The sequence below is a fragment of the Anser anser genome, assembly GCF_964211835.1.
Source record: "Anser anser genome assembly, chromosome: 4".
Taxonomy (NCBI): domain Eukaryota; kingdom Metazoa; phylum Chordata; class Aves; order Anseriformes; family Anatidae; genus Anser; species Anser anser.
The window spans coordinates 4418871-4446338 of NC_139724.1; the positions used below are offsets into that span (position 1 = coordinate 4418871).

Genomic DNA, 27468 nt, shown 5'->3' on the forward strand with positions numbered 1-27468 from the left:
ATTACATTTGTATTACAGGTGTGTTTCATCCACCAGGTTGTTATTTTTGTAACCGTGTTTTCCTTTCACTGTTTGCAATCTCTCCCTTCACCTTCATCTTCTTTCCTTCTTCTGGGCAAGGCAGAAACAGGATCTGCAGAAAAGAAAACTGAGCTACCCCGTGGTTACACAGTGGCTTCGTCATCTTCTACAATTTTTCAGACGGTTTAATCCATCTTCGCTTATTGCAATTAACTTAAAATTTGTCCATTCACAAACACGCCTATTCAACCACGTGCACCAGGCTAAGCCAAAACCTCTGCCCCACTTCTGGGCAAAGAAAACCTTCAGCACCCAGCCTGGCGACTGACCCCACTGCACCGGCAGAACACCACCAACTCTCCCTCTGCCCCGCAGCTGCAGCCTTCAGCCGCAAGCTCGGGTTTGTGCCAGGTTTGCTCTGCGGGCCAGGAAAGCTGCCACGGCCACACTCCACGGGAGAGGCCAGACGTGGAGCAAAGCACCTCAGGGGCTGGGCACCTTCATACCTGTAACTTAAGCCCTGACATACGGGCGAGGGAAATGTTTTACTCGAAAAGCAAAAAACCAAGCAAACAAAATCTGCCTTCCACAGCTCACACCGCGGGATATGGTGGTGCTCTGCGGGTTCAAGAAGCAAGGGAAGGACATCAAGTAACAGGCTGCATGAGAAGGTACCGAGAATGAGGCAGGTCTTAGAAACAAAAAAAAAAAACCTTGCAGAAACCATGGCAACATTGTTCTGCGAACACTGTGGCACCGCAGGCCACCCAGAACAGGTAGGTGAGCGTGCCCCCCACGGAGAACAACCCGCAGTAGAGCAGTCTGACCAAACTGATTTCCTGATGACACATAACATTTGATTTGCCAGGGAGAAGAGTAATGTGATTTCTCCTCCACTCAGGCAAATACGTTTAAAGACGCTTTTGTGATCTCCAAATCAACCTCATGGTCTCTCGCTCTACTCTTAAGCGACAACAGGGAGATACTGGGAGGATGAAATCGCTACCTGCATTGCAAACTAACAACACGTTTCATTTACGCAGACAACTTATTCCCTCTCCATCTGACTAGGACGTGAAGACTGAAGTCATTTTGATCTAAAATGACCAGACAGTAAATGTGAAGATAATTGCTTCGAAATTGTTTCTCTGAAGGAAAAAAGAGTAAATTATCATCTTGCCTGCGCATAATGTACTCAATGTTTCTGCCCTTTTGAAGATGCACTGACTGTGCTCATCATGATAAACACCACTCTTAAAAGCCTAAGTTTCCTGTTTTCACAGTGAACAACTTTTTCTGGTTTCAGTCTGGGGGAGGACTAAACGTTTCCTCAGCAGCAGCAGAGGCTGTGCCCTCCGGCCATCACCACACAAGCCCAAAGCTGTTTATCCACGTTTACCCAGCCTGCTGACATTTGCCACGTCCTCACAGAGCATGAGACTGCTCCTCCCCAAGCCAGCATGGTAAAGAATTGGTTTATGGACCAAAAAAAGTTTAATCTTCAGCAGGCAAGCAGCCAGCCACGTCCACTTTTAACTCCCATTGCTGCCTTCAGCTATAGTGTTACAGCAAATACTGCCACTCTAACGTGAGGGATTTACTTTGCTAGTGATGGATCTGACCTTCCAGAGCCTAAATCCACACTTTCCCAACGCTTGGGGATCGTGGAGTTTGGGTCAAGCATTCCCTGTATTCCCATCTATCCTCACAGCGATCGGACTACAAAGGCCTCGTAAAGCGGCTCAGTTACAAGCGGTGCCCGGCGGTACGTTTACAGGGCACGCTGCAGGAATTAAGGAAGAGCTGGTCTGGCAAAGACAAAGTGCATCGGGGACAGCATGCAATACCTGCACTGGATGCAATTTCAGAATGAGCCAGGACACATGGGTCAGCCGAGGACGGAAAAGGTCAGAGCACGTAACTGGCAGGCCTGAAAACCGTCCTCTTCCTCGCCTCCCTGCGCAAGTTCACAGAACAAAGAGCTCAAATTAATCGTTCCTTGGGCTTGTCGCTTCAGCCCGGGACACGGTGAGCAACTGTAAGCACGGCAGAACTGATCTCACCAAAACACCACCTCTTCCCCTTGAAAACCTCACCACCGAGTTCTTTACCAACATCCTGGCAGAAGACAAGGCACACACAGAGAACCCGTCTCTCCTTTCACCTTTCTGGAAAAGAGCAAAAGAGAGAAGGAAGCAACCCAGAGCAACAGCTAGTGCTAGATGCCCTTAACAGAGACCTCCCATAATCGACGCCGTATTCCAACAAGGCCCAGAAGTGACAGCGACCCTCCTCCAGACTTAGAAGAACTTGCTGTCTTCTCACCCGGCTGCAACAACCTTCCTGCCGACGAGCACCTCAAGGAGAAATTCACCTTTGCTGCTGACGTGCAAGCATGCTGCCAGGGTAAAAAGAGATTCTGGAGAAAGTGAGCCCAGCAAAGCCTGGCTGTCCCATTAATTCCCCTTTACCTCATTTCCCTTCATGGGGAAGGGGCACGGGGGTAAATCAAGATTTGAGTGCTTAACTAGATGTCGAGAACAGGTGTACCGTTTGCTTCCACTCCAATGCCAAAAACTTCAGAAATAATTCAGAAGGTCAAGTCCTCAACACAAAGAAACAAAACAAAACCAAAACAGCCAAACAAAAAACTATCAATCCCTTTCCTTCCTCTCCCACCCTTTCAGAAATTAAGATACTACAAGCTCTGGAACAGGCTCTCAATTTTTGACCTTTAAGCTTTAAAACAAGATTAAAGAACCACAAAAGAGCACCAAAAGCAAAACACGCACTATTACAAGAGACTAATACTCTTAAAACACACACAACTTTTGTAAACAGCTTTAAGTACTCGGTGCTTTAGCAATGATTTGTGGTAAACCTTCAGAGCACCCAAGGCATTTGCAGAGCAATCTTCTCAGACATCCTCCAGAGGTCTAGTATCAGTTTTTTTCCCAGGTACAGAAAAACCTGATAGCAAAGCCTTGCTCAGAGCGCTAGAAGGAACAGCACTGGACTCGGATGTTCCTCACCCCGTAAGGGATAAGAATTCACACCAGCTTCCAGCACTGCTGGGATTATGGCAGCACCCACTCCAGAAAAAGTCGCAGCACCCTTTTCTGTCCTCTACCTTACAACCACTGCATGCCCGATACAGGTACCATTTTGTGGTATGACCATTCCTCAGCCTTGCAGAAGGTGCTTTTCGTTTTCTCTCCGAGGAACAGCCATAGTCACACAAACGTCAAACACGCATATCTACTGACACGCAGAATAAGCAGAAAACTGGTCTAATATTCCATGCAAAGAGAGCTCATTCGATCTAAACATTCAAATTTGTTGCTTTTCTGCCACCTACCCTGTCGGAAAAAGCCCCCACCAATTTCAGGGAGTCAGACGGTCGATGCCAGTTTCAAACGCTGAGTGAAGCCGGCTATGAGAAATTCCCTAAACCTCAGAGTAAACGAGTGCTTTGCTGGGAATTACACCTACAGACGTTTGATAATTACACCGGCACCTGCGAGTATCTCACAGCCCACTCACTTTCTGCAGACTCTACACTGGAGAGAGAAGCTACACAGAAGAGCTGTATATACATGAGTATACACATACAAAGGATGATGAATTTCCATGATACATACATACCTCCCCACATACCTGCTATACATATATCTCATATTTATCAGTTCACACGTGTGAGCTTTCTTCCATAAACAATTCAGTGGGGTGTGTGTTCTCATAGATGTCCTCCAGCACAAGCACACGGCTTCTGATTAGAAAGCAAGGTTTGGATCACGACGCCAACTTTTGTTGTTGAAAGGGAAGGAAAGACAGGGGAAGATACGCCCAGCGGCCACAAATTATTTCCAGTCTTGGCTTCAACTACACCTCAATTTCCAAAGGCCCTGCGTAGGCTGCAAATACACAGCGGGGACTTCAACCACATTTAAGGGAAATACTCAGCTGCACAGCACAGTCAAGATAATCCACTCTGGTAGCCGCCTGTGATGTCCCGGCGTGGCTGCCTTGGCAGAGTATCTTACAGATCCCAACTGAGCAAAAGAGAAGGGGTAAAAGGAAAAACACAGGGAAAAGAGGAAAGACACATTTAAATTATCCTGTGGCTGTCTGGACACATCTAGAGCGTTACTCCCAATGCTGCCTAAAACCTAAGGACAAACTGGAAATGTTTAATGCTAGAAGTATGATGGTAATTTGGGGGTAAACAAGAACAACTAAAAGTTACTAAAAGGAAGAACAGGAAAATATTAGACCCAGTCTGAAGAACGGGGCAGTCAACAAACTTATCAGCTGAAAGCATTAAAAGAAACATTTTTGACAGATACGGATGGCACTGGGAACTGACAAAACAAGAATAAAAAGCTCCCTGGCCTGCTTTTTGCAGATAATCAAGAACAATGGCTCTCCAACTGTCTGCAGTTTGCCACTAGGAAGAAATTTTTCCTCAGCAACAAGCATAGACGATATCCTAACTCGGGAAGAAAGCAAATGCCCAACATTTCTCACAGAAGCATTTGCGAGTTGATCTTGCCAGCTGACACACAATCCTTCCCCGTGTCTCCACACTGCAGATGCACGATTTTAGAGCTTCACACCTAAAAGCGGAATGCTTTCTGAATTAACCGCGTTAAATATAACTAATGCTTTGAAAATGGAAGTTTTTCTCATTTCACTTCCCTCCTCCTCACGCATACTTGCTCAAAACACGCCTTGCCCTTTGCCCTTTGCAGGAGATGCTGTCACCATATTACGCAGTATCTCCATACAGCACAGAAACAGTTTTTGCCAGAGGGGACCGTGCAAATGCAAGTGAACCTGGTTTTAAGCCAAGAGAAACTGCCTAGCACAGGCTGCATCCACCACAGCTGCAGAACATCCCCGGCGCTGTAGGCAGCCTGCTGCAGACCCCCACGGCACGAACTAAACTGTGAGCCTCATGTATATGAATGGCCATAAAAAGCAACACAATTTTAGTTTCTCTGCAGTGCTGAATCTAACTAGATCATCTTAAAAAGAGAAAATAAATAAATAAATCAGCCCCTGCAATGTTGTCTGGCTCGAACAGTTCATGAAGAGACAAGGAAAAATGGCAATTTTCAGCTCGATCCTGGTTAACACATCCATTCTCCGTCGTGACATGGTGAGAGGAACTTTTCCTTGCTGAGGGTCGTGGAGTCAGCACGTTTCTCTGAGCACAGCACGAGCAGCGGGAGTTAAAACCTGCAAGCCAAGTAGGAAGCGAAATAGCTGGCAACCCCTGGGTTTCACCACATACCAAATAACTGCAGCATTACAAATCTGGGATTCTACCAAAACGAATCGCATCCTTCTGGGAATAATATTATGGGTAGTAATAACAAGGTCTGTCCAAAGAACACAACAACACGCCGCACTTAGCTGGAAAAACTACGTGCCTGTATAAATACTGAACACTTCTCAGAAAGATAAAAGAGCCGTGTACACAAATCAAATCACGCAACTGAAAATTCAACTTTATAAAATTAAGTGGAATTTGCATAAACATTGCTCTGAAAGCAGAGCAGCTAATCAAAGGAGGTGTGGATTTTGGTTAAATGCTGAGCTGAGAAGATGACAATGGAGGATCCCGCTCTTTAGGACAGGAACCCCTGCTTTTACAGAAAAATTACAGCAAATCTGGGTCTCTAAAGTGGTTCGTTTGTCCCCAGGGCAGCTTACTTATTAGTCAAAACCAGAGCACACAAATACGCCGTGTACTCACGCACCTGCTTGTCGGCACGGTACCACCTGCGCACCCATCTCTGCAGCACGTGACGGCTAACCCTGTGAGCAGCATCACCTCCAGCTTTGCAAATGGAAACCCCCAGCTGGTGCCACCAGCAGGTATCTGGGCAGACCGATCCCCATCATGGTGCATGATCCCTGTTAGGGATCGCGGGGCCACAGACAGCACCAGCACACACTGAGGGCGAAGGCAACAAGCAACCAAGCTCTGCTCTCCCGAGCTGACCACAAGAGCTCCAACCTTTCCTTCCAGAGATGGAGGCAAAACACTTCTTCAACTGAATGATTACGACAAACAGAAGAACTAGCAACGCACACGAGCAAATACAACCCCCCAGAAAATGAAAGAAAAAGCAGATGGGGAAAAATATCAAATAGTCACGCCAGCGTTTGCACTGGACAAGATGTACATGATCTGACGTTCTGCTCGACATCAACATCTAAAGAGCTAAACAAGCACAGTAACATTTTTCCATTAGCTTGAAATTACAACTACAGGCCATTAATTTAATTTTTATACTAACAAATATTTTAACTGCCTTAACTGTTCTGCCGAGACGTATTCACAAATTTGAAAGGCACCCAAAGATGAAAACAGGAAGGGGCAAAATCAGTAAACATGCTTCATCATCTGTCGTGCTAACGGCTCTGTAGAAAAGTTGGAACTCTGGACTGCACATATAAAAAGCATTCTATATTAATACTTTCCCAACACTTCTACTTTAGAAATGAACAAGATCTCCTATTTAACATTTTTTCCAAATTAAGAGTTTTCCTCGACATTACAACACCCCTCTCCCTAGCCTAGAAAAGCATAAGAATTTAATTCCTGGATCACGTCGCTGTCATGTTCCATCCCAGCAAGCCACAGAGCTGTTCGTTTTTCTGCTCCTTCCTATAATGGCAGGAGTGCCAAATCAAGAGCTTTTCCTCCTTCTCTTCCTCTCCTTTTTGGTGCATCTTCTTGAGCTTTCAGCCTTATTTTGGAGCCTTCGAAAAGCATGAAGCTTGCCTGCAAAGCGGCACCCTGGATAAGTCAGAGGTGATGAACTGACTATGTAACGCCAGAGTGTGCTGAACGGCAGTGTAAATGCCCTCTCTGAGAACAAAGATGTTTTAGCACTCTGTGTTTGAACCGTAGAAGATGAAGGAGGCTATGCCAGTATTTATTTTAATTTCCTTCCTTAAGCGTCCTCATAACCCACACGTGCCAAACCAGAGAGCAGCCATTCAGATTAGCGGAGCAGGGGCAAATTAACACTACGGGATCACGCAGACGGGTTTCTGAGCGGGGTTTGTGGCTCGAGCTCTCAGCAAGAAGCCAGCAGCTCGCTCAGGAGCATGATGTGACCCTTCGGCGGGTCCCAGGGCTCGCACAAGCCAGCCCAGTGCACGTCCTTCTGCCACTGAGCCCTGGGGCTTCCTTCTCGTGAACACGACAGGGACAGCGTTGCGCTGCATTTATTTATTATTGAAGCCACATCTTCAAGCGCACTGAGGATGGCTGCTACTAAAAACAGTAACCAAGGGTTAAACCACTCTGGGAACGCAACCACACGGGCCTTCCGCACCTCCTGGACGCTCCGAAGTCGCAGCAAACTTTTATTTTCCTCACCCTCCCCAACCTGCTGGGGCTGTCCAAGCCCAGCGGACCCACAGCCCCGAGCCCTTCGCACAGACAACTTCCACAACAACGCCTCGCCAGGACCGGGCAGCGCCGCTCCAACCAAGCAGCCACCACCGGCTCGACCCTCCCCGGGCCCCCCCCAGCGCCCCAAATCCCCCGTCCGAGCCCCTCAGGGCCGGGGGGAGGCAGGCGAGAGGCGGGGGAAGCCCAGCCCGTGCCCGCCGCCCACCCGCCTCACTCACCTGAGGCGCGGGCAGGGGCGGGAAGCCCCCCGCCAGCAGCCGGCGACGCCGCTCGCCCGGCAGCCAGCCGCTCCGCACCGCCCGCCCCAGCATCGCCCCAGCCTTCCTCCTCCTCCTCTTCCTCCTCCTCCTCCTCCTCCTCTTCTTCTTCTTCTTCCAGCGCCGCCGTGGGCCAGCCCGAGCGCTGGGCGTTGCCGCCGGGGCTGGGCGGCGGTGGGGCTCGGCGTCCTTCCCCTTCCCGCCCGCCGCCGGGGAGGAAGAGGAGGGTAGGTCCCTGTGGGTAGGGCCGGCTGCCCCTCGCCGTGAAAACGGTGGACAGGGCTGAGGAGCTCGTACCCCAACCCCCGCACCTCATGGAGGTGGGGTGCTGTACTGTTCAGTCCCCACAGCGCCTGTTTTTGAGGCGCAGGGGGGTCGCTGCCCTCTGTTTCGGCGGGATAAACGCGCTCGGCTGTCACAGCACTGAGCGGCCAAACGCAAAAGCGAGCCCTGCCGAAGTTCATTATTTCCAAGAGAGTTCTATTTTACAGGAAATTGTTGGCAGTTATTTGTTCCACATCAGCATATCTCACATCTCTTATCGCCACAAACGCAGCTTTTCGTGTTCAGTGCAAACCACCGAAGCGGTGAAACCCAGGGAAGCGTTGGATTTGCCTGTTTTCTCAGCTCTTCGTAGCGTCCCTCCACACCAGCGCTGCATACAACAACACACAGCTTTGCCCTGCGCTGACAGAAGGGTCTTGAAGAAACTGGGCTGCTGCAGCCCTGAAGAGTTTGTCTGTGGAGCGTGGAAAAACTCTATGACTGCTTAGACACCTGATGGCTCCAGGGGCTACATAAGCCCCCACTTCGTTCATTTCCCCAGCTCTGGAAGGGAAATGTGAATGTTAGCCTTTTCAGGGCACTAGGAAATAAACCGTGTGTCTTTTCCATTGACCAAGAGAGCCAACAGAACACTTTACCAGCTGGGGCTTGTGCCACTACCACGTTTAAAACGATGACTTTGCCTCTTCAAAAAACCTACCCTTTGTTTACATTTCTCACCTTTCAGATTGCTTTGTGAGGTAACTTCTGCATTGTTCGCCAAGCAAGGCCTGTTTTGCATCTTTCAATTTCCTCCATTAAATATTATCTGTTGGCTGTAACTTTGATTCTCTCATACCTCATAAAGGTATCTGCACAATACTTCACTTCTAAACTACCACATATCATTAATACCTGACAAGGACAGATCTACATAAATATCATCCTTGTATTTCTCTGTTCACACACAAACATTATATGTATTAAAAAAAAAAAGTGAAACATCACTACAGTCACAGATACCATAAAAATGGGTATAAAATGGGGTGAATGGCAAAGTTGCTTTAGCACAACCACTAAAACAGGGTCTGGACCTGCAGGCTATTCAAGTGGGGGTCAGCTTTTAGGATGAAAGTAAATATAGCGGAATGGAATAAAGTTAGGTGATGCACCTCCCAAAAAAACAAATCCTAGTGCTTGTCCCCGAGCCATTACTGAATAGCCTGAATTTTCCACATAGTCACAGGGATGAAACCTGGACTCCTATGTTTTCGTGAAGAGGGGAGCATATAACACCCTTTTGCTCCTTTCTGGGCATGGTAACAAGACCATGGCTATTTGGTGCAAAGACAGTTTTTTTTTTTCTTCCCCCCCCCCCCCACCAGGGAGAATTATGTTCCCTCCCAGTGCACAGAGAGCAAAGATCTCTTCAAAGCACACAAGAGCAGCTCGTTGCAACATGTCAGCTTACTAATCCTCCTGCTCTAGGAGAGGAGCGGGGTGAGACACCTCCCCAGCTCACCCAGGACAGACTAAAGCTCTGTATTTTTTAGGGAGCGGTGTGTCACGCAGGTAGGATTCCCAAACCAGGCTGCCGGAAGGCATGCTGCCACAGGGGAAGAGACCTGGACTTTTATTACAGAGAGAAATTCTTACTCCAGGAATAGGAAGTGCTTCAACTGGGCGGAGGGAGGATCATAAATTATGCTCTTACTACTGAGTTGCCAGGCTGTCCAAACAGCAGGGGAGCACTTCGCTGAGGCCTGAGTCATGCCTGTGAGGAGCTTGTCTCATCTGGTCATTGCTCTTCCCTCCCTCTACTGAAGCCTTGTACTGTGCCTCGGTGGTTCCTTGGGCTTTTGTGCGTGCTTTCTGTCTTGTAAATTAATTTCTGCTGAACTGGAAGCATGAATTCTTATTAACAACTTCGGTACAATTTCAGTGGCTGAAATTTCAGCCCCTTATGCAGCAGGCACTAACACTGGCAATGGTCTTTTTGGGGTAGGAGTTATCCCTCCCTTTGACATTATCCTTCATGGAAGTCCTAACTCTTGCTCCACTGAGTCCCGCAGGCCTGGCCTAGTCCCTTCCCACCACACACACACACTTTCTGCAAGGTTTTACTTTTTATTTTTTGAATAAAGCAAGTCCTAAACTCCAAAAGTATTGCTTTAGGGAGAAGCCAAAACATTGTTCCTGCTACCTAAGAAACCACCATTGAGGAGGGAAGATAGTTCACTTTTTGTTTTTAAACTTCTACCAGAAGCCATATAACAACTTATTTTTTTATAACACACACTGATTAAAAGACCGAGGTAGCACTGTTCAAAGTTCACCGGAACAACACATGAGGATGAAAAAGAATAGAATAGGGGAAAGGGCAGTGATATCCCATCTTTATGTCAATCACTTCATGGATCTGAGGAACACCATCAAAAATTTAAACACGAAAAAGTGAAAGCCCAAGAAAAGCAAATTAACAAGAGGACAAGATACCAGTGCATCAAAGGCAGGCTGGCACAGAGCAGTCGGGCATCTCCAGGTGCCCCCAGCTCACAACACAGGAATCTACACAGAGCAGACGACACAGAGCAGGGAGCACGGTCCTGCTCGTGGCTTCTCCTAAGCTCTGCTCCGGACAACAAAGGCAGCACATTCAGGTGCACAAGAGCCAAGGAGCAGAGAAGAACCCTTAACTATAGACAGTCCGGACACATTTAGTTTTTTGTTTGCTTCAGCTTCAGCTTTTAGTACCATTTTGTATTCATAAAAGCTAGGGTTTACAGTAGGTCAAACTTTTTGAAAGCACGGTATCTAGAAAAGTTAGTAACAAATGACCGTATATTCCTAGATGTTATTTGTCCCCTCAGTGATTTTCTAACACAAAAATAAATTTTTTTTTTTGTAAAAAAATCTTTTTCAAACAATTGATAAGAATGACATTTTCAATGGCTAGTAGATTACTAAAATGGTAAATCATCACCAACTCTTCCTAATGCTTGAGCATTTTTGTGACGGCAAACTTCACTCAAGAAACTCACAAAGCCTCAGTGTCTCACAAGGGGGGCTTCCTACACGTGTGGCAAAGAGATAAAACACAAGAAAAAAATATTACACTACTTTATTGCCCAACAGAGAAAAAAAATCAACTTCTTTCCTACTGGAAACAGTCAAAAAATATATATAATTTTTGATCTGGTGCTTTTCTTTTAATGGTTACACAATTTGAAATCTGTATTTGCTGATGGCTCTGGGGTGGTGTTCTCTTAACAGTTGAAAATCAAATACCCAGTACTTTTAGAAAATATACAACAGAAATCAGAAAGGTAAATTGGTACAAGAGAAATAATACTAAAACTCGCTTTCCTTCTTTTTTTTTTTTTTTTAACAAGTTTTGAAATGTTTCCAGAAGTTTTGCCAACTCCCCTCTCCAATTTATCTCTTACAGAAGCATGCAGCCACTCAATCTTGTGCATGATTGCTATTCCTAATTAGGCATCTCCAATAAAAGTTATCACTTCTGCTAAAGATCTTCAGAAGAAAATTAAAAAAAAATAGGTGAAGTATTTAATGCTTTTTGTTGTTGTTGTTGTTATTAAAATCGTAAAGGAAAGACAAAGGCCCTGCAAGCAGATAACCTGTAATCGGTCAGACTTCAGGATTGGAGTAAAAATTGGAGAATCATCGATAACGTGTTTGTTTGAATTTTCATTGCTCTTGTAACAATCTCTTGTATGCAGCACAACCCATGTGAGAATTCGCTTGCGACACTCAACCCCACAGGATGCCTTTGGAATTTGCTGTGCAAATGAATCATCAGTAATTTGCAAGCAAATACAAAATATTCTCAAGAGACCTCAAATTCCAGTTACTTGCAGTAGTTGCAGCCAAACTTTCCAGACTCCTGCATTTGACTACAACAATGTCAATCGAATTAAAGGCAAGCAAGGCTGCTCTGTTTTTAATTCTAGGGAACTGGCAGATAAATACATCAATAAATCATCATAGTCTCTCTCCCCACTTGCATTTAAAATTCCCAGTACCAATGTACCAAAAAAAAAAAAAAGGAAGAAAAAGTGTTACACTAAATCTCAGAATTACCTGGATCCAGCAGGCTTTTAGTTGGAACTTAACCTTTGTAATTCTGCAAAAGTGATTATATTCTACCTCATTTATGAAAACCTGAAACATGATACCATATGTAGACCCCACTTTTTTTTTTTAAACAATACATCAAAAAACTAACACATTAAAATCTGAAGAACTGCACTTAAAGAAAAAGTCACTCCAGTATTTCTTGACATAGAAACTGATATACTTGAGGTATTCAATAAATTCTTTTTTTCTTGAGCAAAATCTACACCATGCATCAGCTGGGAGACTTGAAACAATTGTTTGAGTTCTGGTGTGTTGTTTGAGGTATTTATTAAAACACTGGAGCCTGCTAATGCCCAGTATCTGTACCTTCACTGCTTGCTCCCAGCGTGAGAGAACAGACCTACAAGGTCCTGCGCTCATGACCTCTTTCAGGGACTAGGCAATCTTTTGTGCGACAGCGCTGCTTTTGCACAGGGAATGAAACCACAGGTAAGTCTGTTAGAAATTCAGCACGAGGAAGAAGATGGCTTCTCTAAACTAGGCTGGCTGCTGCCACTCCTCAAAAATTCAGGATAGGCTTCAGCATAAACTCATTTTACTTGAAATCAGCTCTCGGCTCATGCGCTGCTCACACCATGCAAGTACCACCACGGGGAGGTCTCTGGCCGCTACGCCGTACATTTCCAGTTTCTTCTACCCGTATCTGTAAAGAACTTTCTTGGATGAGCAGCAGGAACGCAAATCAATGACCTATGCTATTAATAAAAAAAAAAAAAAAAAAAAGGCCACTTCTCCTCCTCCAGAATAAAGAATTTGGTAACGAGAATTTTCTATGTGAGCAAGACAAAGATTGCCAGTGAGAGCCTCAGGCCTCCAAACCTCCTTCTTGTTTCAGTCACTCACTGAAACTGGCCACCAAGCTTTTGCAGGATTACATCCTGTCCAAGATCAGAAGACAGCACCGAGACAAAATATGGTCAAAAATATTACTCAAGATCGTGCAAGTCCTTTATACATGAGTTAACACCAGCTACTGAAATCAATGACTGAGGTTATAAGTACACCCTAAAAAATCCAGGTCTGTCCCACTATCTTGGAAAGTTTTTTTTTTTTTTTTTTTAAAATAGAGTTCTTGAAATGTATTTGGGGTCAAAAAAGTAATACTTCATATTTGAAATTACTAAAGAGCTCTTGACTGTCAGGATTACTAACAGTTGATTTTGGCTTGTTAAAACAAACACCACCACTAATGACTGAAAAACATCTTGTCAGTATCTGACAAAATGTACAGAAAGCCGAAGTCAACTGCGCCCACTCATCTTTTTTTTCCAGAGATATGAAGCTCTACATCAAAATTAACGAATAGGCTTATTTCTGATATGTGTGAAAGTTTAATACAAAATTATGTTTACTACTAATTCTCCAGGAGCTACATTACATGTCTTTACTATTAAGAGCCTCCTGGACTGTAATTTCTCCATCAGTAATTCACATATTCCTTTGATGTTAAAAGATGTAAACGATGCTGCTTTTAGAACTAAGAAATGGAAAGGGATGCCAGCTGTATTTAAAATGTAGAGAATTTGAATCAGTTCCCCAAAAGACTTACTTAGCCAGGGCTGGTATATCTTTCCCCTGGCTAATTCTGAACTTCTCATGAAACAGGCGTGATTCATATGACACAGAGTTGAAAGCTTTTTGGGAAAAAAAAATGAATCCCTAAAACAGTAAGAGATCCTCTTGGGACAGTTCAACACTTGAAAAAGATACAAAAGCTTACCTCTTATCTCCTCACCAAAATATTATCCAGTGGGCAAAAATCTTTCAAGTTTCACAGTGTGTCTTCATGGGGATTCATTTTTTGGCATGCACCTTCAGTACAGTGATTTGATCCAAGCCACTGTAAGTACAGCCATCTTTCAGACGCTACTCCCATACCTACAGATACTTTGTTGTTCAAAACACTACAATCAAAGTGCTAAATCCACAGATGTTTTGATTCAAAATACTTCTATGGGATTGTCGTCTTAAATTTGAAAACAACGATCAGTCAGGAAGCGTATGTGCTCCACTAACTAATTTTAAAAAGTCACAACAACAACAAAAACCCTAGATTCTGTGCTGTGTTAGGATTTTACTGAACAAATAGCTCTTGCTGTACTTGTTATAATTTTTATATACAAAAAATGATAGAAGAATAAAGCCTTAAATAATGGTTTTACAGAACACGTTGCAATTAATCATGGAATAGGATGTTCCTAGGTATTCAATACCAAGCTCACAAGTCATGGGGCACTTAAATTGTAACATGCTCTTCTCATCTTTGCAATTACAAATAATTTTTGAGATGCCCCAGTCTTCAGCAGTGTGTAGCTTTCACCCACTGTGAAGCCATATGAACAAACATATCAATACCGAAATCCTGGTGGTCTGATTTAGGGACAACATTCAACATCACCTCAGACATTTATTACATGATAATTTACTAAATGGAAAAAAAATTCTCAAGTAATTTCTTCTAGGTAAGCTTCTTTTAGGTAACTTAAAACCATTTAGTTAAGGACAACACACATAAATTATACTTTCCCCAAACAATGAGTTGATGCTAACATGAAGAATAACATCACTTGAACAATTTAACTAGGGTAACTTTTTTAAAGCATTTGCAAACCATAGCTATAACATTTTTTCTCAACTATTCAAGTTCCGTTTTCAGGGGATACGGCAGTTACGCAACATGTTAACATTCTCAAGACTACTGTAAAATAAAATGTAATCATACTAATTATTATTTACTTTTTCGTATTTAATCATTTTAGTTATATTTCATCAAACGAACAAAAAGTACTACGTATGAGTGACTATACTTTGTGAATTATTTCTAATGTGTCACTAAAAAAAACTGAAACAAAACCATCCCAATTTCACAACAAAGTTTCAAAATATGAGCTAAATCCATCTGAAACTTCACAATTAAGTTACCAAAACATTAGCAAGAACAAGGTTTTGGAAAGATGTAAGAATGTGACTATGTGACTGCATTTTGAAATTTGGTGTTTTAAAGCCTTTACTTCCCTTGTTGCAAGCTAATTCATTTTTACACCCCTCCTCACCTTTTTTTCCCCCTTTAGATCACAGCAGAAATCATATCGTCAAGTTAGACTGAGTGATTACCCATGCTTACTCTAAACAGCAGACAAAAGTTACAGAAAACCTGGACCAAGACTACAGCAGTTTACAAAACGTAAAACAAGGTTAGCAGATATGTCTTCTTTAGGATAATATATAAGGAGGGTTTTAGGAACTTTAACTATTGTATTGTATCGATAGCTCATTTCAGAGAGTGCAACGTTTTTTCCTCCCTTCCAGAGGTCTGCAAAATAAAGTGGTAAACATGTTCTCTTCAATATATAGTTCAGTTGCAAAAAGATAGTATTTGCATAAATATCAAAACACATGATAAAGCAAAATATTTTTAATTAGTAAGCCAATCATAAATAAATCCACCTAAAAATTAAACAGAACAAGAAGCTGTGTTCCTTCTACATGGATTTTTTTTAAGCATGTTTTAATAGTCAACTTCACTGTCTAGCTTGGGACTGAAACAATTCATCATTGAGCACTCAACAATTCAGCACACTGAGCTAAGTCTTTTTTTTAGTTACATTTTTACATTTTCTTTACAAATGTAATACTTATGTACATTATATATTTTATTTCTACAATTCATTTACTTTAGTGAAATTCTACAACTTTCAAAGGGAATTCGCTGAAGTCTTTACTAAATATGAATCGTTCCTTTTAAGAAGAAATTCATATAAACAGCCAACATACAGCACTGCCCTTTGACATCTCTGTTAAGAATTTGAATCTTGAAGGCCTACCATAATAAACGTAAGAAAAAAAGGCTTTACCTAATTGTACATTTCATTAAGAAATATCATCCCACATAGCTACATAGAATCACCAGCTTGCAATAAACAGAGCACCATACCGCTGCACTACTGGAAACGTGGATAAACCAATTTAAAGTTTACTACTGAAAACAGCTTCATCATTCCTAGCACTTTTAGACTGAAGTAAATCTGCAAAACTCTTCTGGAAATGTATACATCTCCTCCTTTAGCTGTAAAGTTTCCAAACCAGTGCCGATTACTGTATATTGTGAAGAACAAACATCCACTTTTGTAACTTTCCATATACTTCTCTCAGCCAAAGCTTCTATCTGGAGTCAGGATTTTTCTTCTAGTTTACTCCTTGCTCATTTACAAATCTGCTGTTGAATATGAAGTAAGAATTCATAATAAGAGAAAGCTGCTTCTGTCCGATCTTCAATTAAATGCTGAAAAAACTCTGTCTTGGCAGGATTTTCATCTCTGAAAGAATAGATAGAGGAACATATTTTAGTCATTTAGCAAGAGATACACTGTAAATTCAAGCAGAGACATAAATTCTAATGAATTGCTTATCGTGTTTTGAAGTCTAGATTCAGCCCCAAGATAGTATAGTACAAATAACCCAGAGTTAAGAAAAAAAGCCCCTGGAGTCTTTGATCACTATCAAACAGCAGCATCTTTTTAACAAGCATAACATGGGAGAAAGGTAGGTGAAATAGCACTTAAAGTATCTTGTAGAAACACAAGAACAGAAGCATAAAAATGATCTAGTGTTTAGATGTACACAATTATGCTGATGGCAATGAATTCTGAAAGCGTTATATTAATCCCGATAAAGATTAAACCCAGAAAAAATTACATCTGTGTATACAGAATTTGAATGTTTTTTCTTTTTTCCTCATTTGACAACAGCATTTACAGATCTCCATTGCAAAGGGGTTTTAGATAACAACACTCTATCAAGCGTAGAGGAGATAGTATTTGGTTTCTTCTGAGCTAGACACCCCCACTTTTCAGTGTCAGTTAGAAACTGTAAGTACGACTTGCCAATAATCACTCGGTATCTAACAGAAATACTTACTTTATTACTTGAAGAACTGGGCTTAAAGGTCTATTGTCCCTCAGCCAGGCTATGAAAGACCGCGTCCTTTCTGAAGAAAGTGCAACTACCTCAGGGAGTTTTGTCTGGTTGAAGGTAATTGAAATAAATTATCTTTTATTATCAGAACTATTTTAAAGAACAGATCCTCATATTCATGACATGGCCCAATGACAGAATAACCACCATTTCTATTATGAAATTACCATGTACTACATATACACATTTTTTCTTCAGCTTAAAATACAATTCTGTAATATCTGTTTTATAGGAAGTAGTACACCTTTATCTTAAACTGCCTTTTACATGCAAAAGATTTTGCAAAGTGAGCTCATGTAAACAGTGATCTTTTTACAATGCTGCTTTCACAGTTTTCCTGCCTTCTTTCGCTATCAACCAAGTTCCTACATGCTGTCTTTTGCACCACTGAAAAGATGAATGAAACATGGAGAAACAAAATTTGAATTGTAAGCAAAGTTCAATGCAAAGATAAGGGATTATCTCGTTGGAGAATGAGCTTAAAAAAATCCACCACCACAAAAGCGCTTGTTTGAGGCATTCACTGAACTAAATATACCAACTCCAGGGTTAATATAATTTAGCACAAAACTATAACAGGGAGGATTTTTTGTGTTACATCCACTACTGCCTTTGTAGTAAATGAATGGGGAATATAATTTAAAAGCAAAGATGGCAACTTCGTACATTACTTTTTTCTCTAATTTTTCATTACAATAAATGCTAATTAACATCTCAAAAAGAAAGCCATCCTTTGTTTATTAAAGTTTTTCCTGAAAACACTATTGATAATACCACTGGTAGATCAGAGGGAACAATTCTGTCTTGCTAATACAAGCAAAATACAAAACCTTGAACAAGCAGTCCAGTTTTATAGCAGTGTTAAAGCTCACCACTCTTTCTGACCTGTTCTCAGAAGTACTGCTTTTCTTTTGCTTTTTCCCTTTGTATCTTCTTATGTTTCCACAGTGCCTAACACATTTTTGGTACTATCTGAATATAACCATTCAATTCAGAACTTTTCTAGAGTATCTCAACAGGGTTCATCCTTATCCCCCAGTTGTTGATATCTTGGAACCACTCTCCACAGGAGAGGGAGTCCTCTCGAATTGCTGCTTCGTTTCCCATAGAAGATCATAGACACAGGTTACAACATAACAATTCCTATGCCAAAACACACATTGAAGGGTCTTCGATGTTCTAATAGCTAAAAGCATTTTGTTTGTCCAGACTCATGCCTGGAAGCTGAACAAAACCTAATTTTACTTGACATACAGACCTTTATATATTACCCTTCACATACAGACCTATCCTCTAATATCATAGACCTGGTATATCACATTGCGTTCACGTAAGATTTCAAAAAATCGTATCAACAAAAACCCCTTCAATCTGAACAACTAACGTTTGTGAAAGAAATGAATCAAGAAGTGGTCTACACAATTTCACAATATTTTTGTAGGCCCAAATGCGTTTCAAAACAAAACAAAAAAACCAAACCAATTATATTACGGAACTTTTTTTTTTTTTGACATTAAGTGAACACATTTATATTCTTTCCTTAAAACTAAGTGACAACTTATGTTTTCTATAGAGCTGGCAAGAAGTTAGATTGTGTCCATAAAAAAAAAAAACTAATTCACAGTTACATAATTAAAAACTGACGATTCAGAAAAAAATAGATTAAATATAGCTTCCAAATGTAAGCATTATACAGCACAGATCATTAAAACACCTACCATCTTCTGTGGTACTGACGCATAGTTTGGGTATCCAAGGACATCTTTTATGAAGTTGTTATCACAGTTTTTTCCAATCCAAATATAAAAAGCCTGTAAGATGTCAGAATCATTTTTAGTAAAGGCCTTGCATACATTTTAGATAAAGAGACAAATACTAATGAAATTGGAATATTACCAGGAAACACCAGTCATGCAAATTAATCACCTGAGAGCTCCAGTTGCAATTCACATCTCTATATTCATTATTTGTACACCGACTTAGTAATAATTGGTACCATTTGGAAAAAAGATGATTAAATGTCCAAAATCCAGTTAAAACAAATACTGAAAGGATGCAGGACATGTCTATATTGGTACAATTAATGTATGTTACCTCCTAAAATACAAAAACTAGATTTTTATAAAGTCACACAACTCTGTCAGTTACTTCACACTGACTTCCAATCTCAACAAGCTATAATAAAGCACTAATTACCAAAACACATTAAAATAATTATTTTGGACATCTGAAGACAGAAACTAATTTGACATTCACACTCAGCCCCTGAACTTCAATGCACTTTCCTTCTGCAGTGCCATTACAGCAGCCTATTTTATTGCATTATTAGAGTAGCATAATGTTATATCCCATTAAGTGTTTCTAGCGTAATTCCTATGATTAACTTAAACTGTATTTACAGGTTTTATTCACTCTCTACAAATCCCTCAACTCTTGCAACTCTTATGCCATGAGCCACATACCATAAAACTACTTACATTTGTGTGTAACTGAAAAAGTTCCTCCCTCAATGACAAGTGCTTTGTTATAAACAGACTATAGTACATGCAATTTAATAACCATTAAAAGAAAATTTTCAAAATGGAAATCCATTACTTCCAGAAAAAACAAAAACAAAAAACAACTTGATATGAACTCTTGGCATATTTCAATTTGTCTAGCATGAAAAAATGAACCTTTGAAACCTTAATGTGCAATCTCGATTAGAGATTTTCCACAGATCAAAAATATGAAAGCCTTTTACTGGAACACAAAGTATTCTCAAGTTATTTAGGATGCTGATTCATTATACTGCTAAGGTTGAGTTGGCTGCTTTCAACAATTAAGCATTATTTTATCTTTTAAAAACAGGAATGTGCAAAACTGGTCACTTACTGAACCACAATCCATAAGAAAAGCTCCTTCTCTTGTCAACTTCTCTGCAGATAACTTCTGAAGAGGAGGCTGAGGAACAACTCTGTCATTTACATGTATTGTACTCTGTAAAGAAAACAACAGTCAATAATACCGTAATAATAATAAATTGTAATTCAGTATTTTTGTCTTAAGCAGGGGTGAGAAAATAGGAAGAAAAACACTGGTAATCTCTACAAATGTTTTGAGAATTCTCATATAACAAAGTGCCATGTTAAATCTAAAACGTTCACTTAGATCAACCAATTTGTTTAAAAACACCTTCAAACTAATTTATGGGAATGGCTACACGGCACTAAAATTGATCAGATCAATCTGGTTAGAGCAATGCTGAAGAAAACAAAACAAAACAAAACACCACCAAAGAAATTCCCAGCATAATTTCACATTAAAGCAGACTGTGACAAGACTGCCTCCCCTCTTGGATAACACAAACAGACTAAATAACTATTAAGTCTTACTTCTTGTACCTAGTCTTACTTCTTACTATTAGAAATAAATGCATCCATTTCATAGGCTGCCTCCCTTCACGAAGGGCTTACTAATAAAAACTCGTTTTGTAAAAAAGTACTTCCTCAGTCTGATCATGACAATCTAGAAGTATAATTGCTTCATTCACATCAGTCAGAGGAACCACTGAAACTCTGTTATTTCACGCAACTTTATCTGGTTTCAATATACAATACCTAGTATTCTCTAACAAATTTTATCCATTTCCCACTGAGAGTTCTAACACACAAAAACACTGGATAGCCATCTAAGGCATCCAATCTTCTCCGCTTTCTTTATATAATTGAAATTATCGTGATCACTGAAAGAAGGTGAAAAAAACCACAGATCTCTTCATAACATACTACTGTACCTGCATATAAATATATATATGTGTGTATATATATGTAATAAATTATGGAAAATGCCCAGTTTACATTACAGTAACAAGTTTTAAATAAATTACTACAGCACATTAAGCGACACTCCATTAAAACTAGAAAATATTACAAAACAGGCTTCGTACATTACCTCGTCAGTTAGCTTGTCTATTCTGTACAAGTTGGGATGTATCATTTTCATCAGGTGAATGAGAGGCTGACTCTTTATCTGGCACATCGCATATACACGATCATCCAAGCGTGTACTAGTGCCTGTTCTAAAGGCTTTCTGTAAGAAAATATTGTTAATCATGAAACCTGTATTTTATGTCACACCTAAACAGTGTATTTCCTATTTTGGGGGATTGTCAATTAAAGATAACAAAGCTTTTGTAAAGACATGCATCTTACCTAGATACATCAGAAAATCCCAGTTTATTATAAAAACATACGCTATGTTAGAAAATTCCTTATTAAATACAAGTTGAATACCTTTTAAAACTTTATCCATTCTCCCTCCTTACTGATGAAAAAGAAGAAAGATTAAAAAAAATCTCCCACTGTGTAAAATGTTTGTGTGGTAGGACCAGCATTTCACATTTTCATGCTTTATGAGTGGTTACTGGCCTTTGAAATTCACTGACACAATGACATAGGAAGAAGAGAGCCCAGCAGGGTTCAAAAATGATACTCAAGTGGAGAGTAAGATGGAATCTGATTTTATATTAGCGAAGACAAAATGGTAAGAAAAAAATGGAAATATACTTCCGTATCTTATAGCAGAAACCAGGCTCTCATAGAATAAAGATTTATTTCCTAACTCTCCATCCTATTGGATTTTTCAGCTCTCCCCCAGAAGCAACCGATAAGACTATTCTCTCGGTAACAACACAATGGAGAAAGCACCATCTTCTGATTGAATGGAGAATATTCCTACAATCAATGTGCAAATTCACCTCTCCACCAAAGCTGTGTATGCAAATCCTCTTTTTCCAGTTTTAGTTTCTTATTATTGCTAATAAAGGTAAAACCTCTAAAAATTACTTATTTTCTCAGCAGCTCTTACTCTAAGCTATCTTTTACCCAGATTCCCCTGATACTACATGGGGCTGTTTTTTTTTCCCCCCACTATTACTTGCTTTACTTACGTGAGTGCTAAAAAGTCCTAATCAGTATATTAGACACTAAAATCATCACAAAGCCAAATAAAAATAAATGATTATGATCATATTTCTTACATAATTTATATAAATCTTTGTTTATAATAAGAAAAAATGAACACTCAACTGTCAAGCACTAAATACCTTGAAGCTATGAGATTTATTGAAGATAAAACCCTGCAGTAAACTCTCATTATATTTAAGTATGACTTTTGTTAGCACAAAATATATTAAAAAAATCAAAAAGCAGTAACTACTTTTATGTGAACTTTAAACTGTTCACTTTAGCTTCTTTAATATGTTTCATTTCATTTCCATGGAAATTAAATTTTCCTTCTTAGTACCTGAAAATACAAACACGTGCACTGAAAACTGTATGATTTTCCTTCACAAAATAAAATGAAGTACTAATAAGAGACTTACAACAACCCCCTTGGGCAACTTTAATTAGTTGCCAAAAGAATCTAAGAATTGCTGCTACAATATATATTATGATTTTCACTGTAAAATCAAGTAACAAACTATATTTTAAAATTCATGTAAAAACAAAAAACTGTTCAGGCACTAATCAGTTAAAATAAGCTTGGTCATTTTTTGTTTCCATCCTGTAAGTTCAAAAAGGAAAACTCTATTTTGATAATTATAGGAAAGGACATTGCTCAATTCCTCCAATGAAACAATGAATCAAACGTCACTACTACTAGCTTACACATACCTGTTTGAGAAGAGCCAAAACATACAATGGAAACAACTTGAGGGAATTTGGTGCTATCAGCATGGACTGCTGCAGATTTGAGGCAGTTGACATATACGCTGACAAAGAATCTACCACAGCATTAACTAAGGCATCTCTTGCATCTGCAAGACTAGATGAAACTGAGCGATCCACCGCTGTTGGATTAGAAGAATAAAAAAGGTTAGTAGAGTTTACCTCATTCATTCCGTTTTCCATACAGAAGCTTCCTTTTACAATGCTTAAAAAAATAAAAATAGGAGTTTTAATACTTGATTTAAGCTGTAGTATGAACACGAGACTACGTACACATCATGTTTTAAATATTATGCAAGTAGGTTAGCTATTGATTAAATTATTCGCTATTGCACATCCAAGATGATTTGCAACAATTCTTCTGACAAAAAATCAAAAATAATGTTCTCTCATCGTTTCCACAGCATAACAGTTTGCGCAACTTAAGTTCCATCTTTCTCTGCTAAGAAAAAGCTGCAAATCTTTTGGTTGGAGGAAGCCACCTGCTGGACTGAATGCACATTTGAGACAAGATACAGAAGTACTGTTCATTTTTTGTAATTCATTTGACTACTAATATACAACATGGCATACACTAAAATCCTGCACGGAGCCATAACATTCACAAGCAGAGATCAATCTATGAAACATCCACTTGTGGCCCATGCGTAGGGAATAAGCAAGGATCCTCAATCTAGCAATGGCAGGTTGAAAGCACGGAAAACTAACACAGAAAGTGGAGATGTCAGAAGTACTCCCCATTCCCGTTTTTTTTTTTTTTTAAAGCACAAAAAAAAAAAAAAACAGGAAAATGAATAGCCAGGCTTCATTTGCTACTTTAAAAGAGAACACCTGAAAAGACATTTGAAACTCACCCATGTTTGCTAAGAGGCATACAACTGCTTGTACATCTGCTCCTGCATATACATCAGCCAACGAATTTACTACAGGCAAGCAAAGTGTGTGCACTCGAATTCGACGTTCACCTAATAAAAATAAGTAGAAATCATCACACAGTACTGCTTGGTAGGAAGAGGTATCCAAATTCAGTCATTACAGCGCATCTCCTCTCGTCCAAGACGCACTCTTGGTAAAAACACACCAGTCAGGAGTTTGCTGTAATGCCATTTCTCACTCCTGTCTCAAATTCTGAAATGCTCTCAAGTATTCAACTGAATAACCAACACAGGTTCATAACATGAACTACTTTATAATGTCCACACCAAGCATTTTGACTGCACAGATGAAGTATGTAGTTTGCCATTCTAAAATTTGTGGCATCCTCCACAATAGAAAGTAGCTGCTATTCTTTATGCCCACCCGGTACACTGGCATCCACCACCTTCATGGCTCTGTGATTTTGGATAAATTAAGTGCCAAATATGTTACTGCTTATAACAATGATATGCCTTTTAAGGAAAGTTGTTGAACAAGATTACGTAAAATTGAGATAAATTCCATTTTTCCATCAAAATAGAGCTTATGAAGTTTTATGTTATGTGACTAACTGCCAAGTAGGTTCCCTAACTTTGACAAGATTCCCCTAAGTTATAAAGATCAACAAAAGGCTGTGCAAAGAGCTATACAAACATTACCTTAAAAACAAACCCAACAAAAACAGTGGTCAATTCATTTGAATGCCTTTACCTTTGCTGGAAGTATACAAAAGAGCTGTTTGAAAACAAACCAAGGATGTGTCAGCGAGACTTTCCTCAATGGACATTTGTACTGCAAATCCAGCATCAGGATTGACATTGGCAAGGGATAATAAATCAGTTGATCGTACAAAAAAGTTCCCATGAAAAGTGTGTATAGAAAGACCTAGAAGCAGATGAAATAATTCAGACAATGAGGTTGTAACAGCATGAAAAACTTCCTTCAATAATTAAAGCCCACAGTCCTTATGTTTTAAAAATACAGTAAAAAATATTTATGCCAAATATTAAGCAGAATCGGTTATTATAGGAATCATCACACCTTTCAGAGTGATCCCATACATTTCATGTCCAATTTTGAATGCTCCAAACTGAACGATGCTCTTACACTACACATTTCAACGTGGTTGAAATGAGATGGTGCAGTCTTAACTAAAAACTGGAACAAAAAAACAACTAATATCCAAATAGCAAAAGCTAACAGCACATACTGATGGAAAGGTGACAAAAATATGATTCTTCAGTGAAAGAAACACAGATTGAAATTTAATCTTGTTGAAGACTAAGCACATTCAAAATGACAGTTAACATGTTTACATGTGTTTTCCCATATGTAAGAGTATTTACAATATACCTTTTGTGCATCTTATGCGCATAACTGCCTCAAAACCAATCTTCCTCGTAAGGTATCTTTTAAGGTCTTTTTGCAACTTTTCAGCCTGAGCAGGATTATGGATATGATGAAAAGACGGATAATAATAGATGCACCCAGCAGAGTATTTGGACATGCAAGCTGTGAAGGAAGAAAAGATGTTAGAAGGTAAACCGTGAGGTCAGGACATGAAGATTGTGTAAAATGTTCTTCAAGTCACATCTGTATTGACCTTTTTCCTGATATGAACCACATCTGTAAGACGACAAGAGCTGCCCTTGACTCAGGCCACTGAAGACATTAACAAGTCACTCCAATACACAGTTAGCTCAATATACACTTACTTCAATAACCTGTCTTAGCTGCCAAAGGTAGTACGGAGTGCTTGCAAGAATATTTGATGACGTAGACATAAAACTAAGTGTGTGTGCAGAGACAAATCCTAGTTTAATACTGAAAGGTGAGTACTGCGTTCTCCTGCTATGATTAAACTTTATTCGTTTCCTGCCATCTACCTGTTTTCTATTTTTGAGCAGAAGAGTACTTTCTAGTTTAAAACTGAAATCTCAGAATAAATTGTCTTTGATACTACCAATCCAATACTCCTGTTCTTTTCTGATATCAACTTCTAAGTCAATTCCTATGCAGTATTAGCTGCATTTACAAGAGTGCATAAAGACTTACAAGATCAAAGAATTCCTGAGGTAGCCTGTGCTTTTCAAAGACAGACAACACTTTGGGAGGAACAAATACATATATTAGGCACTCCTTACCAAGAGAAGCTAGATCAGAATACTGCGAACTTAAGAGAAATAAATCCACAGCAATCTGTTGGCCTGAACAGTCCAATGCCAACTTCTTATAAAAATCCGTAGCTGGACCAAGATGTTGGACCACCTTTGGTGAAAAAGTTACATGGAAAAGAATTAAAATAGTGATTGTGCTTCCATAAGAATTTAAGGAACAACAGATATACCATTCAATAGCAAAGTATCATAAGTAAGTTTCATTTAAGTAAAATTTTATAGGCATTTCAAAATACCCGCAGAAATTATTTTATGTTGCACATTCTTTTAGATCATCTTTACAAGCAGGTATAATACTCACTTCAAAGAAGTTTACACTCTCATACAAATAAACATGCATGTAACTCTAACATTTACTAGATACTTTATTTACAATGCCAAAAATAATAAGAAATCGTGTTTTAGGTGTAGTTTTATATATATATATACACATGATATATATATATATATATTCAAAGCCTTGGTTGATAATAAATTGAGTCAAAACATACTTGCAGCTTCTTCTCGCTGTCAAGAAAAAAAGGTTTTGCTGTCGAGAAACACACGCATGTATAAATTATTGATCATACATGCACAGACACTGAATATTTAAAAGTTAGCTAATTGCTATAAACAAAAAACAAGAGTTGGTCTATAGACGATGTAAGTCAGAAACGTTCAGTCCCTAGGCTCCTGAGATGAATAATTAATGAAATTTTTATACCTTTGTGCTTGACCTTTGATTGGGATCTTCTCTGGAATGCAAAAGCCCTGCACCCAAGGATGGTAACTGCGTTTGAAACACAGATATCCGACCTCCTGTTGGAGACATCAGTTTAAATGCAGCCTGAAGAGCAGGGCCCAACGCGCTGTGTGTTTCTCTTGTATTGGTGAACATATTTGGGAATGCATTCAGTAGATCTTTTATCAGCTGCAAAATAGATTGAAAGCGGCTTATGAGATTTACAATCTTAAGATTTTCTGCTATTTCTAAAAAGCTGTAGTGCCACCACCAAAATGATGAACAATCTGTACCAAATATTTCAGCTCAGTTTAAACAAATTGGGAAAAACAGTTAGAACTTTTAAAACTACACTGTGTTGAACAAAGTGTAATATTTTTATAATTAAAAAGTAACACTGGAATTACACATAACATATAGTCTTGAATTAAAAGTTTTTTTAAAAACATCTATTTTGAATATTTAACTGCTTCAATGTAGTGATCTATTTTGAGTAGTCATACCTCTTTGCTTTCATGGAGATTTACAAGTAAACTGTCTGGTGTAGGAAGGAAAATATCTGTAGGGAAAATGGAAAAAACACTTTAGTAAATAAAAAATAACATTAAAATAGAACAAAACAGCTCATTGTCCATAGATACAAGTGCCACTAAATAAAGTCTACTTTTCTGATAACATATTAGAGTGAAAAGTAATCTCAGCAAAGCTTGCTTTGTTCAAAGAAAAAATTAATATTTGAATTGCACTTGTTAAAATACCAACTATTCTGCAAAAAGTATACGACTCTTTTTGAAAAATACATTCCCTCTCATTTTAATAAAATTACCCTAATACC

General features: G+C 39.6%; 2 protein-coding genes and 1 long non-coding RNA gene across 6 annotated transcripts in view; 1 reads left to right on the forward strand and 2 right to left on the reverse strand.

The window, feature by feature from the left end:
* MCUB (mitochondrial calcium uniporter dominant negative subunit beta) overlaps positions 1-7901 on the reverse strand; it is a 39219-nt gene extending 31318 nt beyond the window's left edge. The window contains exon 1 of one of the 2 annotated variants that reach the window (XM_083833969.1): positions 7675-7901. In XM_083833969.1, coding sequence (XP_083690095.1) covers positions 7675-7767 — 93 coding nt within the window. In that variant the 5' untranslated portion in view covers positions 7768-7901. Of the gene's footprint in view, positions 1-1868; positions 6813-7674 lie in introns of those variants that run through there. The other variant, XM_083833967.1, reaches the window with a different exon arrangement.
* On the forward strand, positions 7834-15695 carry LOC310898641. Its single transcript, XR_014583506.1, has 2 exons — positions 7834-7940; positions 8270-15695. It is a non-coding gene; the product is annotated as an uncharacterized lncRNA (long non-coding RNA).
* Positions 14867-27468, reverse strand: part of SEC24B (SEC24 homolog B, COPII coat complex component) — a 44042-nt gene continuing 31440 nt past the window's right edge. For all 3 annotated transcript variants that reach the window (XM_083833957.1, XM_083833956.1, XM_083833958.1), the window contains 12 exons: positions 27137-27192; positions 26616-26822; positions 25880-26003; positions 25089-25247; positions 24447-24620; positions 23675-23785; positions 22767-22942; positions 21043-21180; positions 19984-20088; positions 18828-18920; positions 17053-17156; positions 14867-16451 (listed from right to left, as the gene is read on the reverse strand). In XM_083833957.1, the coding sequence (XP_083690083.1) occupies positions 16337-16451; positions 17053-17156; positions 18828-18920; positions 19984-20088; positions 21043-21180; positions 22767-22942; positions 23675-23785; positions 24447-24620; positions 25089-25247; positions 25880-26003; positions 26616-26822; positions 27137-27192 (1562 nt within the window). In that variant the 3' untranslated portion in view covers positions 14867-16336. The remainder of the gene's footprint in view (positions 16452-17052; positions 17157-18827; positions 18921-19983; positions 20089-21042; positions 21181-22766; positions 22943-23674; positions 23786-24446; positions 24621-25088; positions 25248-25879; positions 26004-26615; positions 26823-27136; positions 27193-27468) is intronic.